The following is a 16149-nucleotide window of genomic DNA, read 5'->3' on the forward strand; positions in this document are numbered from 1 at the left end:
CCATAGTAGACTACAAAGAAAACAAAAATATTACATTTTAACTGCTGTTGGAGATAAGTGGCGAGGGGCCAGGGGGAGTTGATGGCAAAGCTGAGGGGATTGGAGGCAGGGAAGTGGATTGATGTGCTGATAGCGGTTCCCTAAAAAAACAAAAAGGTGACAGACACATATTCCAATCTATTGTTCAGCTTAGCAGAGAATGCAAATTTCAGAGCGCCTCAGAGACAGAAATAGAATGATAATACATATTTCAAATAATAAATACAACATTAAAAAAACGAAACCTGAAAACAAAATATCAACTTGTCATCCCTACTACCTGTGTGCTGCGCGCACAGTACCGTTCTCTTTCATCATCTCGTTTCGAGATCCACCTATGGGGAATGGCATCCGGTCATGACTCCTCAGAAGCATCCAATTGCACCAAGTCTGGATCTGACAGACAGTGCTACACAATGCTACACAAGGCACCGTCCTCCTGTAAGAGCATATAGGACGGTACAGCGCTACTACTCATCAGTTGACATCCGCTTCTCACGATCATCCGAACTGAGCTCGCAGCCTCAAGCTTGCATCTCACAAGAACCTTACCACTTAACTGTTCACAGGAGGACATATCCTCAGATCGACCTCCGCTGGACGTGAAAGGTTTGAGAGTTCGGTCAGTGCTATAAAGCTTGCTAGCTTGCCGCCCTCACTTGCTAGCTCCTTTCTGTATCGGGCAACCTATGCCTTCGATACACCTCCCTGCTCGGGCACTCGGGGGAGAGCCTAAACACATGAGGCACCATTGGAAGAACCCCCTTGACTTCAAGCACGGCTTTTCCGGCCTAGAAGTCAAAGACATGGCCACCCACGCCATGGGGGAACCCCCGGCTGCCTCCATAGCTCGACACCTGAACCCCACGCAGGGAGGGCTTTTGGAGCCAACAAAGCCTACCCTACCAAATAAGATGGACCGTTTCACAGCCTCCATTCACCAAGCTTCCTACAGGTCCGCAGCCCTCACTATTCTAGCCCTCAATGTCTCCTCTACTCTCGGTTTACCAAGCGAAGCTGATTGAGGAGATGGGGAAACAGCTCGAGAAGGGGAGCCCTTCCCCCATACTGTGGCAAGAGATTGTCACTATTAACAACCTGGTTCTGCGCAATGCTCGCCAGTGTGTCCAGGCCTGTGCTCGCCCCATGGCCCTGGCTGAAGCTGGTGAGCGGGCCCTGTGGCTTAATCTCTCTGGTCTGCCCGACAGTGAGAAGAGGCACATCGCAGGTGCCCCAGTTGAGCCAGGCCAGCCTCTTTTCGACCTTGCGGTGACTCTCATGCAGCAGCGGTGTGATGATAAAAAGAAAGAGGATGAAGCCTTCAAACTCTGCCTCCCCCGCAGAGATACGCCTCAGCCGCCACCTTCCACGCGACCCCCATAGCCTTTGGCTGTGAACTATCGAATTCAACCGGACTAGGGCAGAGCTAAGCCCCAGGAAAAACCCTAGGCCAGCAGGGTAACCCCCCTCCCAGACCTTGGGGTAACATGACCTTTGCTGCGGCCGCAGCGAAGAAACCATCACCCATCCCCGCTGACCCCAAGCGGAAGCGGCCTGCCTGACCGGCTTCCCCGCTGGGGGGGCTAAGTTTATGTTCTGGGGCGACCAGCCCTGTGAACACATGTTTGTCTCCCCTCTCCAAGAAGAGGAGACTTCAAGTTCAGGGGGACCCCCCCTCTCCCCCCAGGGGTTCTCACCCCTATGTTCGCAGTGAACAGGGCACCAGTTCCCATGTCCCCCAGCCTCAGTCCCCCCTCTCAATGCCCCGAAAGGGAGACTCTGTTCTAGCCACACAGGTAGTGTTGCCCACATTCAGTGTGCAGAACAACACCAGGCCATTTCTAATAAAGGCTTCCGCCCTGAAAGGCCAAAAAATAAAAAACCGTGTGAAAAGATTCTCTTTAAAACACATGAGGCCTCCCCTGGTTTCGCCACTAGATGGAGTGCCGACACCATTATTCGATTTGGCCTCACCCGGCCAAATTTCCCCGTGGTCTTCCACAACAGCAGGGGCACGAGCCACATCGTAGCCTGGCATGCTGCGTCAGCCCCAGAATGGGTCCTGAGCACAATAGCCAGTTCAGAGTGAAACCACCACGTTTCAACGGAGTCATTTACTCTCAAACCAAAGAGAGTACGGCCCATGTTTTAGAAAAGGAAATCTCTTCTCTCTTACACAAAGGGGCGATCCGTGTGGTTCTGCGAGATCAAGCCCAACACGGCTTTTATTCTCGCTATTTCCTGGTTCCAAAGAACGACGGCTCCCTACGTCCGATCTTGGATCTCAGTGTGCTGAACAAACATTTGAGGCAATACAATTTCAAAATGTTAACGTACAGCACTCTTCTACGCTCAATACGTCAGAATGATTAGTTCACGTCAATCGATCTGAAAGATGCCTTTTTCCACATAGGCATCTATCCCCCTCACAGAATTTCTCTGCTTCGCCCACCACAGTGTTTGCTATGAATACACAGTTCTACCCTTCGGCCTCTCCCTAAGCCCACGGGTGTTCTGTTTTTGTGTAGAGGCGGGTCTGGCTCCATTAAGACTAATGGGAGTCAGAATTCTGACTTACATTGACGATTGGCTCATCATCGCCAATTTGAAAGTCAGAGTTGTGCAGGACACACAGCTAGTTCTGACACATCTGTCATCTCTTGGTTTCAGAATGAACCTCCCCAAGAGCAATCTCTCTCCATCTCAGAATGTAACGTTCTTGGGACTGGACCTAAACTCCGTGTCGACGCGAGCGCAGCTATCAGCAGACTGCATCTTATCAATCAGAGTCTGTCTCTCTCAGTTCAAACCGGGCTTGAGAGTACAATATCGCACATACCTCCGGCTGAGAAGGCTGATGGCTTCAGCCTCTCAGGTCCTTCCACTGGGGCTATTAAGAATGAGGGGCTTCATGAGGTGTATTTCATCCCTCCACCTTAGCCCCGTGGGCGATCTCCATCGCTGCCTCTCGGTGACACGCGAGTGCTACCAAACTCAGGTCACTGGGAAAGCACAGACTTTTACACTCAGGGAACCCCTCTCGGGCCCGTTCTCATGAGGAAAGTCGTGACAACAGACGCGTCCCTCTTTGGGTGGGGTGCCACTCAGGAGGGACGTATTGTGAATGGGACGTGGACAATCCAGCTACGCTCAGCTCACATAAATTATCTGGAGCTGGGGGACATCATGTGCTAATCCGCTGCGACAACACGACTGCGGTTGCATATGTCAATTGGCAAGGTGGCATGCACTCCCTCCAGCTCCACTTTGTAGTCCACAGACTGCTGGTCATGGAGCAGCTGTCACTTTCTGTAGATACGCGCGACCCATGTTCCAGGCATTCTGAACACGGGCGCAGATCTTTTGTCAAGGGGAAACCCACTTTACGGGGAATGGCGGTTCCATCCCCAGATTGTGGAAATGCTGTGGCAGAGATTCAGCCGTGCGGCCGTAGATCTCTTCACCTCGCACGGAAACACTCACAGTCCTATGTATTTCTCGCTACGGGATGAGAACGTGTTTCTCGGTGTGGACGCACTGGCCCACCCATGACCCGATGTGCTCCTTTATGCGTTTCTTCCCCTCGCTGTCATCTCTCCCACTTTAGCCAGAGTGAGAGAACAGAGCTTGACACTGATCCTGATAGCACCCAGGTGGCCAAAATCGCCGTAGCTGGCAGAGATTATCCCTCTCCTTTATGCACAGCCATGCGCACTCCCGTTACCAACAGACTTACTGTCCTAGGTGAACGGGGAAATACACCACCTCCGCCCGGAGCGAATAGCTCTTTGGGCTTAGCCCGTGAGAAGTATAACCTTATTGCTTTAGGGGTCCCCTCTCGTGTGGCTGCTACCATCCAATGCGTGAGAGCACCCTGTATCAGGTCACTTTATGAAAATAAGTAGGCAGGTATTTGAAGGATGGTGTGCCTCTTGTCAGTCAGTGCCTTACCAGTGCTCTGTTACTGATGTGCTGTGCTTTTTACGGAACCTTATGGATAAAGGGAAATCCTTTTCAACCATTAAGGTCTATCTGGCAGCTATCACTGCTTGTCATGTTGGTTTCAAGGACTATGCAGTGGGGCAACACCCCCTCATTCGCAAGTTTATGAAGGGGGCTCGCCGTTTTCTACCTGTTGCTAAAAAGCACATCCCTTCTTGGGATTTATCACTGGTGCTGGAGGCTCTGTCTCCACGGCCATTCGAGCCTACAAATGAGATACAGTCTCTCAAGACAGCATTGCTGCTCGCTCTAGCTTTGGCTAGGCGAGTCAGTGACCTCCATGCGCTCTCAGTGCATAACTCTTGCACAATATTCTAACCCTAATATGGATAGGGTTTCTCTTAAGCCCAATCCAGCCTTCATGCCTAAAAGCTTCCCAGCTTGCACGTGTGCGGTGTTGGAGCTTACTGCTTTTTACCCACTGCCTTACTTCTCTCAAGAGGATCAAAAGCTTCATATGCTATGTCCTATGCGTGTTCTCCACACGTATATGACAAGGACTAAGGCTTTCAGAAAGAACGACCAGCTCTTTGTCGCCTGGGGCCCGCCCTGCAAAGGGAAAGCCATCTCTAAGCAGCGGCTGTCTCATTAGCTTGTGGAAGCTATTGCTATGGCATATGACTCAAAGGGGATAACACCCCCCCTCGGGCCTGAGGGCTCATTCTACGAGGGGCATGGCCCTATTCCGTGGGGTCTCCTTGCAGGAGATTTGTTCAGCTGCAGGCTGGGCTTCTCCACATATCTTTGCTAGGTTCTACCGCCTGGACGTCACCAGGACTCCAGTAGCTCACGCAGTTCTGGGGGTGTGCTTTGTGTGAAGCTCACGCATCACCCCTCACCTGCTTTGTGTTTAGTACTTCCTTACATGGGATGTGCCAGACACGCCCTCCCCTCAAGGGGGGAGGCTGCCCTTGCTGGCCTGACAGTTTCTCAGCTGTGAGCATAGGGCAATCTGGGAGTTGTCCATATCTCCCCATAGGTAGATCTCGAAACAAGATAATGAAAGAGAACTTTAGGTTGCTATTGTAACCCCAGTTCTCTGAAACATCAAGTGGAGAGATCCACCAAGACTACCCTGCTTGCTGTGCACAAGAAGCAAATATGTTCACTGATTAGTAGTAGTGCTGCAGCGTCCTATATGCACTTACAGGAGGGCGGTGCCTCCTGTAGCATTGGACGCGCTACTGTCTGTCAGAGCCAGACTTGGTGCAATTGGATGCTTCTGAGGAGTCACGACCGGATGTCATTCCCCATAGGTGGACCTCTCCACTCGATGTTTCAGAGAACTGGGGTTACGATAGTAGCCTAAAGTTTTATTTATTTTCACAATGACAGACTACAGCATAAATTGCATCTTATGTTTATATTCAATATTAGTAAATGTAGCAAGAAACTGCTGCTGTATACACAAGAAAGTGTGTTACATTATGGTAGAAACAGAATGATGTGGATTAAATATACAGTATGTACCGTCATTGTTTTATTATACCAGTGGATTTCCGCGCGTTTGCAGAGAAACGCAAATACTGTCAATAAAAATGGTTTAGCAATTTCTCAGCATAATTATGGATCCGAAGAATAAACAAACTCACCCGATATCGTCTTCAAATGGATCCATGCCAAAGAAAAAGAATTCTTCATCCCCAGAAGGTTAACTCTCTTTTAGAGAACCAAAATTCTCATCACTGGATGCAAGAATACCTTCGAGAGCTTTTTTTAACATCCATGTGTCTTTTCAAACACATCTTATGAGAAATTTCAAAAAGAATTCAAATGGGGAAAAAAACTTTCACTGGCTTTCACAACTTTCTGTATCATCCGTGAGTGACACTTCCATTACTCTGCCGTGCCGACTCAAATTTTAGGGCATGTTTTGTTGACATAGTTAAAGAGCATCTTGCAGGTTAAATGTTTTACAAAATGTATACTTAAACGTGGATTTGCGGTTGTCATTTTGTGTCAGGTATGTTGGATTTTTGGGTAAAATCATACCTTAAGTTATGTACTGTATTGACTACTCATCAATTAAATATTTAGCATCTTTCATTTATATTCTGTGTAACTGTAAAGTTTTTGTCAGCATTTATTAAAAAACATCGATGATGATGAGCCTTGTGTTCTACAAACAAAGGGGGGATGGTTAGATAGTGTTAGCTAGCCAAGCATATAAATTAAGGTATGATGTCCACTGTAAGTTGTTTCTGTTAAATTAATGTACTGTTTTGTCAGTTTGGGTAAACAAAAGGGGGAAATATTTAAAGAGGTGTGTCTTAATTTTCCATGAAATCCAAGATAATAATTCAAGCACCATTGCACGCAATCCACACTCTGTTACCATTGTAATTCACAAATCAACATTTTGAAAGCCTTTACCCGCTCTGATTTTATTATTTGATTGAGTCACTGACCTATCCCAGTTTTGCTCTCTGACTCATTATACAACCCCCCGTTCTGATGGGGATTCATAGGCAACCAAGAACAAAAAAACAAAAACAACGGTAACCCGTATATATAAATGTGACTTGACTGCTCTTAATGATCCGAAAGGACTGCAAGACCAGCAAGCCAACAGTATGCTACATCTTTTACGTGGATTCTTACAATGATATTTCGTTCTTTTTTAGATTGCTTAAATTATGTATAATTACAGAATTTTTTATTGTTCAATGAAACTGTAACTTCATGAATCTCACAGAAGAGCATCAAGAGGCATCCTGTGTCCATTCAAATGTTTCCTGTTTGGGAACTTCAGGTGATGTGCTGCTGTATATGGCTGCAGCAGTAGTTGTGACAGTGACAGTGTGTGGAAACCTGCTTGTGATCATCTCCATCTGTCACTTCAAGCAACTTCAGACACCAGCTAATTTTGTACTGCTCTCTCTGGCCATGGCAGACTTTCTTGTTGGGGTAATTGTGATGCCCCTCTACTTTACTGTGTTGATCAATTCACAGAGGTGCTTTGATATATTGTATTACACAATGTTTCATTTAGCAGGATTTTACCTTACTTGTTTATCAATTTATAATGTAACTTTAATTGCAGTGGACCGATACCTGGCTCTCTCCAACCCTTTTCACTACTCCATGAAAGTGACAGTGAATGTAACTTTGAGGATAATAGCCATACTGTGGTTGTATTCGTTAATTTACAATGTGGTGCTTCTTTATTATAATGGAAATATTACTGACATGAAAGCAAACATCACATGTGGTGAGTGTTTTGTTAAGGTTAATACAGTATGGGCTATTGTTGACTTAATAATTGTATTTGTTTTACCATGTTCAATTATTATATTCATATACCTGAACATTTTTGCTATTGCTAAAAAGCATGCAAATAAAATAAGGAGTGTCAGAAAGTGCCCAAAAGTAAATAACAGTAATATGGCATCTGAAAGGAAAGCAGCAAAAACCCTTGGAGTTTTAGTGGCAGTGTTCCTTCTGTGCTTAGTACCCTACTATGTAAGTGCCTTCATTGAGGTCTATTTCAGGAATAGATCTGTGCACGTTGCAGTTTCAGTTACATTGACTCTAATATATTTAAATTCTTCTATTAATCCTATTATTTATGCTCTGTTCTATCCATGGTTTCAGAGGTCTTTTAAGATCATAATAACACTCAAGATATGTAGAACAGAATCTTCAGTCTTGCATGTGCTGGCACAGGAAACATAAGCAATTCTTATGTAGTGTGAATGTGATGTAATAAAGCCATTTCATTTTTTTTCATCCTTGTATTTCATTAATGGGTAGAATTATTTTATTTATTTATTTTCTATTACTTGTACTAGTAATATCACCGTTATTCTGATGTAATTTCTAATATTTTGTATTTTTATTGTCATGTGTTGTGCACAACATTTCAGTACCCTACTATGTAAGTGCCTTCCTTGATGTCTATTTCAGGAACAGATCTATGCACCTTGCACTTTCAATTACAGTGATTTTACTATATTTAAATTCGTCTATCAATCCTATTATTTATGCCCTGTTCTATCCATGGTTTCAGAGGTCACATTTTACTTATTGGTTCAGTGTATTAGATATGTCACTAATAAACACAGGTGTAGAATTGCAGGTATTTTATTTCCTGAAAGCTTATTGTTATAACTTATAACTTATGTAAAACTTGTGTTTTGGCACGCAGTTCGATGTTACTGGATGTTATTTGGAAAACCCTCCTGATTTTCAGACCTGCATTTCACGGTCCCTCCATGCTCTGTGTATGGAACATTGCCAAGCCTGCCTTCTCAATTTCACCCTCATGCATGAAAATAGTGACAACATATTTTGTGAAGTAATTTATACTCAAGAGAGAATTTCTCCAAATAACATTTCTTAAGTGAATGTTACACAATGTAAAATGAGCATTTTCTTTTATTTCTATTACTTCCTCCCAAGTTTTCATTGTCATGGTTTTCAAACTTTGGTGGAAACAGAAGCTAGTACACATTCCGGGAAATGCCTAGGTTCCCGATAATTCTGGGTACGGGTGTTGCAATGGAAAAGGGGCTAATTTTAGAATGAACTTCCTTCCCATGATGGTCAGGACAGTAGAATTGTCTGTCTTCACATGCAAAATGAAACCTTACCTATTTGAAGTGCATCTTGGTTCTACTCTCATTCTCCTGCTCTGATAATCATACCCTTTGTGGTAGTTCAGGTTCTGGTCATTTTTATGATTTGAGGTTTCTCTTTTAGGGGTTTTTATGGATGTACTGTAATCTGGATGTTTTTGCTTAGTATAGTTAATTTGCATTAGTGCTACAATGATGGTACATATATACTCGTTGGTCTTGGAATGATGTATATACTACGTCTGGGATTCAACAGCATGAACTTGTGTTAAGAGCTTCTGTTAAATTAATGCAATACTTTGCTAATTTGGGTAAACAAGGAGGGTTATATTTAACAGGATTTGTCATAATTTTCCATGAAACCCAAGAAAATTCTATACATTGATGAACTCCAGTCTGTTACCATTGTACTTCTGCAATCAAGAAGTATAAGCCCTTTCCTCTTGAAATCCTCTCTATATTATTTGATGACATCACTGACCCAGTTTTGCTCCCTGTCTCCTAACACAATCCCGTGTCCCAATGTCATTTAATCTGATGGGAATTCATAGACAGTCACCCAAAGTAAAAAAAAGAAAAAAATCAACGGTAACCCCTTTATATAAATGTGACTCGACTGCTCTTAATGAGCCAAAAGGACTCTGCAAGACCAGCAAGCCACAGTATGCTACATCTTTTTTGCGGATTCATACAACAAAATTTATTTCTTTGTTAGATTGCATAAATTATGTATAATGACGGACCGTTTTATTGTTCAGTGAAACCATAACTACTTCCTTCATGAATCTCACAGAAGAGCATCAAGAGGCAGCCTGTGTCCATTCCAACTTCTCCTGTTTGGGAACTTCACTAACAGGAGCTGATGTGCTGCTCTATGCGTCTGTAGCAGTAGTTGTGACACTGACAGTGTGTGGAAACCTGCTTGTGATCATTTCCATCTGTCACTTCAAACAGCTGCAGACACCAACTAATTTCCTACTGCTCTCTCTGGCCATGTCAGACTTTCTCGTTGGGGTAATTGTGATGCCCCTCTACTTTACTATGTTGATAGATGCACAGAGGTGCTTTGATATATTGTATTGCACAATTTTTAATGTTGCATCATATTACCTTCCTTGTATATCAATTTATAATGTCGCTTTAATTGCAGTGGACCGATATCTGGCTCTCTCCAACCCTTTTCACTATTCCATGAAAATGACAGTGAATGTAACTTTGAGGATAATAGCCATACTGTGGTTGTATTCATTAATCTACAATATGTTGCTTCTTTATTTCAACGGAAATATTACTGACATGAAAGCAAACATCACATGTGGTGAGTGTATTGTTAACGTTAATACAGTATGGGCTATTGTTGACTTTATAAGTGTATTTGTTTTACCATGCTCAATTATTATATTCATATACCTGAACATTTTTGCTATTGCTAAAAAGCATGCAAATAAAATAAGGAGTGTCAGATTGTGCCCAAAAGTAAATAGCAGTAATACAGCATCTGAAAGGAAAGCAGCAAAAACCCTTGGAGTTCTAGTGGCAGTGTTCCTTCTTTGCTTAGTACCCTACTATGTAAGTGTTTTCCTTAATGTCTATATCAGGAACAGATCTGTGAACTTTGCAGTTTCAATTTCATGGACTCTAATATATTTACATTCTTCCATCAATCCTATTATTTATGCTCTGTTCTATCCATGGTTTCAGAGGTCTGTAAAGCTCATAATAACATTTAAGATATGTGGCACAGACTCTTCAGTCTTGCATGTGCTGTCACAGGAAACATAAGGACTTATTATGTAGTGTGAATGTGATGTAATAACACCTTTTCATTTTTTTTCATCCTTGTTTATCATTAATGGGTTACAATATGTATATTATTATTATTATTATTATCATTATTATTATTATTATTATTATCACTTAGTAATGTCATCGTTTTTCTGTTTTAATTTTTAATGTTATATTTTTATTGTCATGTGTTGTGCACAATAAATGGTACATATCAGAAGTACAAAAAACAGGTCTCCAGTTTTTATGGTAAAATGTGTGGTTGCTATGAGCCAATCATTTCCCCAATTTTTGTCATTTTCATCATATCTCTTCCTGAGACTATTTCATATAGACATGTAATGTTTTAAAAAATGGACTGTCTGGGTTGTTTTCTTTTAACATAAAAAATGCATGAATATTCATTAGTTTATCATTCAGTTATCTTCATTTCAGACAAGACCACTGTTGTCAAAGTTAGAATCTTTATCGACAATCTTAAAAGGCAATACAGTTATATTTGACAGTATGGCTCTATTCTGGAAGCCATCCCAGCCACCACGCATGGATAAAGCGGGTGCATACCCCCCTAGAGTGGTACACACAGAACAGATCCAGCAGCTATGAGGACCATTATTACCCTTTAATTATACAGTATAGGTTGGTAGCGTGTGTTTAGATGTCGGAGGAAACCAGACAATATGGAGGAAACCCACACGGACATGGGGAGAGCATGCAAACTCCACACAAGGTCGGGTTTCAAACCCAGGACCTTCTTGCAGTGAGGTGACAGTGCTATGCACTGCACCACTGCGCCTCCCATACATGTTAGGATAGTCTAGTGAACACATGAGGGAGGAGCTGGTGGATGGTGGAGGGGTTTTAGACTAGCAGACTGCAGTATTCAGCAGGAGGAAGCAGGTTTAGATATGCATGAGGAAGTGCCAATGAGTGAGGGGAGGTCATTTAAATAGACCGCCTTGTTATGTGAATGGACTGTGATGGGTGAGCATTGCTAAACAGCTCAGTCATCGTCAGATCCAGCTTCTGCTGGGCTTGACTCTCGTGGTCTGTCTGAACTAACATGTTTCTGGATGTATGCCATAACATTTATACATAATGCATATTTTGACTACATCTGATTCTTCATTAGCATGTTTAGTTGTTGACTACAATTTGTCTGCATTATGTTGGCAGTTAAATAATTTGAATACTATTTCTTGGTAATCATTATCATTGAAGATTAAGTTAAGACAAATTGTTCACTGGTGTAAGACATGCTCTTTGTTTAATCTGATGGTCCCACAGTCAAGTCAAACCACAATAAACAGAGTCTGAACTAATGTGGATTTAAAACGTTCTCCATTGCCCCATACTCTTCATACCATTTCCAGCACTGCTAATATTTCCTCTTTCTTATTATTTCCATGAGCACTGACTCTGTTATTATGGATACAGCTGTAAGATAAATCCTGGCTTGCCTGGTTTTCAATCTCAGCACGGGCATTTCTGTGTGGAGTTAGATTGGCGACCTGTCAAGAGTGTATTCCTGCCTCTCCTTGTCATGGTTCTGTGTTTTCCTGTCTGTGTTTCCCTTGTTGGGCCGCCAGATGGCGGCACTTCTGTTTTGTGTCCTGCTCCCCCCTGTTAATTGTATTATTGTTGTCTCGTTATTCTATCATTGTTCCCACCTGTGTCTTGTTATCCCCTCCTTTTCTGGGTTGATTGTTTTTTGAGTTCACCTGTGTCTTGTTACCCACTGTCTATTTAAGTTCTTTGTTCCCTTGACTCGGGTGCTGGTTCCTTGTGATTGCTGGACCCAGCAGAGTTTTTTTTTTTTTTTTTTTTTTTTGTGTGTGTTTTTTGTGTTTTTTGTTTATCATGCCGGGGTGGTGGGAGCTTGACCCAGTTTTCGCCCTTGAGCCTCCCAGTGCCCGGGGCGGGCAGTCACGGAGGCGCCGTGGTCGGGCTGCCTCCCAGTCGGCCAGACCTCCAGCTGCTCAGCCAGCGGATCCTGACCCTTTTGAAGGGTCTCGGTCATTTTTCCAGGGTCCGGCCCGCGGGGGTCCCGCCGGTCCCATCCGGCTGCCCAGCCGGGTTCACTATGGCTGGGGTCCGTGTTCCTGTCTCCTGCCCAGTCGGGTTCCCTACAGCTGGGGTCCGTGTTCCAGTCCCCTGCCCAGCCCAGACTGCAGGGGGGTCCGCCTGCTCCACTCGTTGTTCCGCAGGGGCCACTGCCGCCTGCTCCACCCACTGTTCGTGCTTCGCCCGCGCCTCGAGCCCCGGGGAGACCTCCAGAGCCGCCTCGAGCCCCGGGGAGACCTCCAGAGCCGCCTCGAGCCCCGGGGAGACCTCCAGAGCCGCCTCGAGCCCCGGAGAGGCCTCCAGAGCCGCCTCGAGCCCCGGAGAGGCCTCCAGAGCCGCCTCAAGCCCCGGAGAGGCCTCCAGAGCCGCCTCGAGCCCCCTAGTGTTCGTGCTCCCCCTAGTGTTCGTGCTCCCCCTAGTGTTCGTGCTCCCCCTAGCGGTCGTGCTCCCCCTAGCGTTCGTGCTCCCCCTAGCGTTCGTGCTCTCCCTAGCGTTCGTGCTCCCCCTATCGTTCGTGCTCCCCTAGCGTTCGTGCTCCCCCTAGCGTTCGTGCTCCCCCTAGCGTTCGTGCTCCCCCTAGCGTTCGTGCTCCCCCTAGCGTTCTCGCACCCCCCAGTGTCCGTTCTTCCCCTAGTGTTTTCGTGCCCCCTAGTGTGTCCAAGCCATCACTGCCCCTACCCAGTGCCCCGAGACCTCGCCCTATCCATGTTCCCCACCGTGTGTCTGCCTGTTCACCTGCTCCCTTGTCTATTTGTCTGCCCACCTGCCTGTCTGCCTGCTTGCCCGCGTGTGTGTCAGCCAGTACGTTGGCCTGTTTGTCTGCCCCCCAGGCCGTCGGCCCGTCAGCTAATCTGTTCGCCCGCCTGTCTGCCTGTATGTTGGTGTGTCAGTCTGCGTGTTTTTTGTCATGTCTGCCAGTTTGTCAGTCCGTGTGTCAGAGTTCACCCCTCTCCTTCCCTCTCTGTCTGTCCCTTAGTGTGTCTATAGGTCTTGCTGTGTGTCTCCCCGCCTGCTTGTCCCTTTGTCTGTCCTTGTAGGTCTCCCGGTGTTCCTGTCCGAGTCCTGTCCCCGTCCGAGTCCTGTCCCCGTTCGAGTCCAGTCCCGAGTCCTGTCCCCATCCGAGTCCAGTCCCGAGTCCTGTCCCCGTCCGAGTCCAGTCCCGAGTCCTGTCCCCGTCCGAGTCCAGTCCCGAGTCCTGTTTCCCCCGTCCGAGTCCAGTCCCGAGTCCTGTTTCCCCCGTCCGAGTCCAGTCCCGAGTCCTGTTTCCCCCGTCCGAGTCCAGTCCCGAGTCCTGTTCCCCCGTCCGAGTCCAGTCCCCGTCAAGTCCTGTCCCAAGTCCAGTCCCCGTCCAAGTCCTGTCCCGAGTCCTGTCCCGAGTCCTGTCCCCCGCGTCCGAGTCCTGTCCCGAGTCCTGTCCCCCCCGTCCGAGTCCTGTCCCGAGTCCTGTCCCCCCCGTCCGAGTCCTGTCCCGAGTCCTGTTCCCCCGTCCGAGTCCTGTCCCGAGACCTGTTCCCCCGTCCGAGTCCTGTTCCCCCGTCCGAGTCCAGTCACGAGTCCTGTTCCCCCATCCGAGTCCAGTCCCGAGTCTTGTTCCGTTCTTGAGTCCCGTTTCAGTCCTGTGTCCAGTCCTGTTTCTGTCCTGAGTCCTGTCTCCAGCTCCCACCCTCTGTTCAATCTCTCCCCGGGTCGGCCTCCTGGGACATCAGGAGCCGTCCCTTGGGGGGGGGGGGGGGGGGGGGGGGGGGGTACTGTCATGGTTCTGTGTTTCCCTGTCTGTGTTTCCCTTGTTGGGCCGCCAGATGGCGGCACTTTTGTTTTGTGTCCTGCTCCCCCCTGTTAATTGTATTATTGTTGTCTCGTTATTCTATCATTGTTCCCACCTGTGTCTTATCCCCTCCTTTTCTGGGTTGATTGTTTTTTAAGTTCACCTGTGTCTTGTTACCCCCTGTCTATTTAAGCTCTTTGTTCCCTTGACTCGGGTGCTGGTTCCTTGTGTTTGTTCCCGACTTGTGTTTGTTTGACTTACATGTATCTGCCTGCCTGTGTTTTTGACCTGCTTGTGTGTGTGACTGTGTTTCCGCCTGTTAGTTCCTGCCCAGTTTCTGTCCTACCTGTGTTCTGCTCTGTGTGTGTTTTGAATTTTGAGTTTTCTGTTTTGTGTTTTTTGGTAGTGCCCTGCGTGGCCTTTTGGTTTCCTGTTTTTTTTTTTTTGTCCCCTGTCATGTAAGTAAAATCTTTGTTAATTTTCCCTTTTTGAGTTTGTGTTTTTTTTCCCTCTGCATTTGGGTCCCCCCTACCCGTTACGTGACACTCCTGCCTATTGCTGCATGCTGGGATAGGCTCCAGCAGCCCCCATGACCGTGACCAGGGTAAGCAGGCATAGAAAATGCATGTATAAATGGTAGGTCTTGGGCACAATTGCGTAATACACGATGCTAGCTCATCAAGTGTAGCTTAGATTGCCTAATTATACATGATGCTGGCTCATTTACAGTAACTTGGATTGTGTAATTATACACAATGCCAAATCATCTAGGTAAAGATTGCAATGTGATGGCCCCGCACAAGGCTACTAGGTCAGACCTGTCAATATCTGAGAAAGTGTGGGACACATGATAATATTGGCAGCATTTTAGTTCATAATATGCTAAATTAACTAATCCATATACCCCAATGCAATATTCTACCAGATATGATGCTGCAACATACAGTATACACATCCCAGAGGCAACGCATTTGCCATGCTGCTGATACGGAATTTAATTTAAAATGTAATGCACAAAACATGACTTTTCATAGAGTTTCCACTATTTGAGGTGGAAAAGGTTCCTCCATTGGGACAATGGTGAGAAACCCCAAAGGATTTGTCCAGGCTCTTGTTTTATCAGTGTAGAGTCCTCTGTGACAGAAATACAGGAATTACAACAGGGGAATCAGCATCTACAATTGAAAGTGCTCAAGGTACAGCTCCACATCCATAAACTGATGGAACCTAAAAGTGCATGAGTCTGAGAAATGGACAGAGAAGACATACAGATCATAACTGACATTTTCAGAAAAGTAGCACCAACAATTCTGGATAAACTGTCGTCAAGCTGCTGTCAGGATTTGTTAAGCACAGCAAAAACATCCTCTTGCCATCATTTACCACAGGTTTGAGTGCCATATCCATAAAGTTCTCAAACTTTGGTGGAAACAGAAACTAGTACGCATTCCTGGAAATACCAAGGTTCTCGATAGTTCTGGGTACGGATGTTGCAATGGAAAAGAGGCTAATTTTAGAATGAACTTCCTTCCCATGATGGTCAGGACAGTAGAATTGTCTGTCTTCACATGCAAAATGAAACCTTACCTCTTTGAAGTGCATCTTGGTTCTACTCTCATTCTCCTGCACTGATAATCATACCCTTTGTGGTAGTTCAGGTTCTGGTCATTTTTATGATTTGATTTTTCACTTTTAGGGGTTGTTATGGATGTACTGTAATCTGGATGTTTTTGCTTAGTATTGTTAATTTGCATTAGTGCTTCAGTGATGGTACATATATATTCGTTGGTCTTGGAATGATGTATATACTAGGTCTGAGATTCAACAGCATGAACTTGTGTTAAGAGCTTCTGTTAAATTAATGTAATGCTGTGTTATTTTGGGTAAACAAGGAGGGATATATTTAACAGGATTTGT

The 16149-nt window shown here is 45.5% G+C and overlaps 2 protein-coding genes across 2 annotated transcripts; both read left to right on the forward strand.

Moving 5' to 3' along the window:
• The first annotated feature begins 6699 nt into the window (after positions 1-6699).
• On the forward strand, positions 6700-8046 carry LOC118210245 (trace amine-associated receptor 13c-like). Its single transcript, XM_035386269.1, has one exon. The coding sequence runs from the start codon at positions 6724-6726 to the stop codon at positions 7714-7716; it is 993 nt and encodes a 330-aa protein (XP_035242160.1). The 5' UTR covers positions 6700-6723; the 3' UTR covers positions 7717-8046.
• A 1293-nt stretch (positions 8047-9339) lies between these two features.
• Positions 9340-10431, forward strand: LOC118210299 (trace amine-associated receptor 7f-like). The gene has a single exon (XM_035386348.1). The coding sequence runs from the start codon at positions 9399-9401 to the stop codon at positions 10398-10400; it is 1002 nt and encodes a 333-aa protein (XP_035242239.1). The 5' UTR covers positions 9340-9398; the 3' UTR covers positions 10401-10431.
• Positions 10432-16149: the final 5718 nt, after the last annotated feature.

Source organism: Anguilla anguilla, chromosome 12 (genome assembly GCF_013347855.1).
Source record: "Anguilla anguilla isolate fAngAng1 chromosome 12, fAngAng1.pri, whole genome shotgun sequence".
NCBI lineage: Eukaryota > Metazoa > Chordata > Actinopteri > Anguilliformes > Anguillidae > Anguilla > Anguilla anguilla.

What these genes read in the sequence shown, in the direction of transcription:
- LOC118210299 (XM_035386348.1), top strand. Translation starts at nt 9,399, where the DNA reads ATGAATCTCACAGAAGAGCATCAAGAGGCAGCCTGTGTCCATTCCAAC.
- LOC118210245 (XM_035386269.1), top strand. Translation starts at nt 6,724, where the DNA reads ATGAATCTCACAGAAGAGCATCAAGAGGCATCCTGTGTCCATTCAAAT.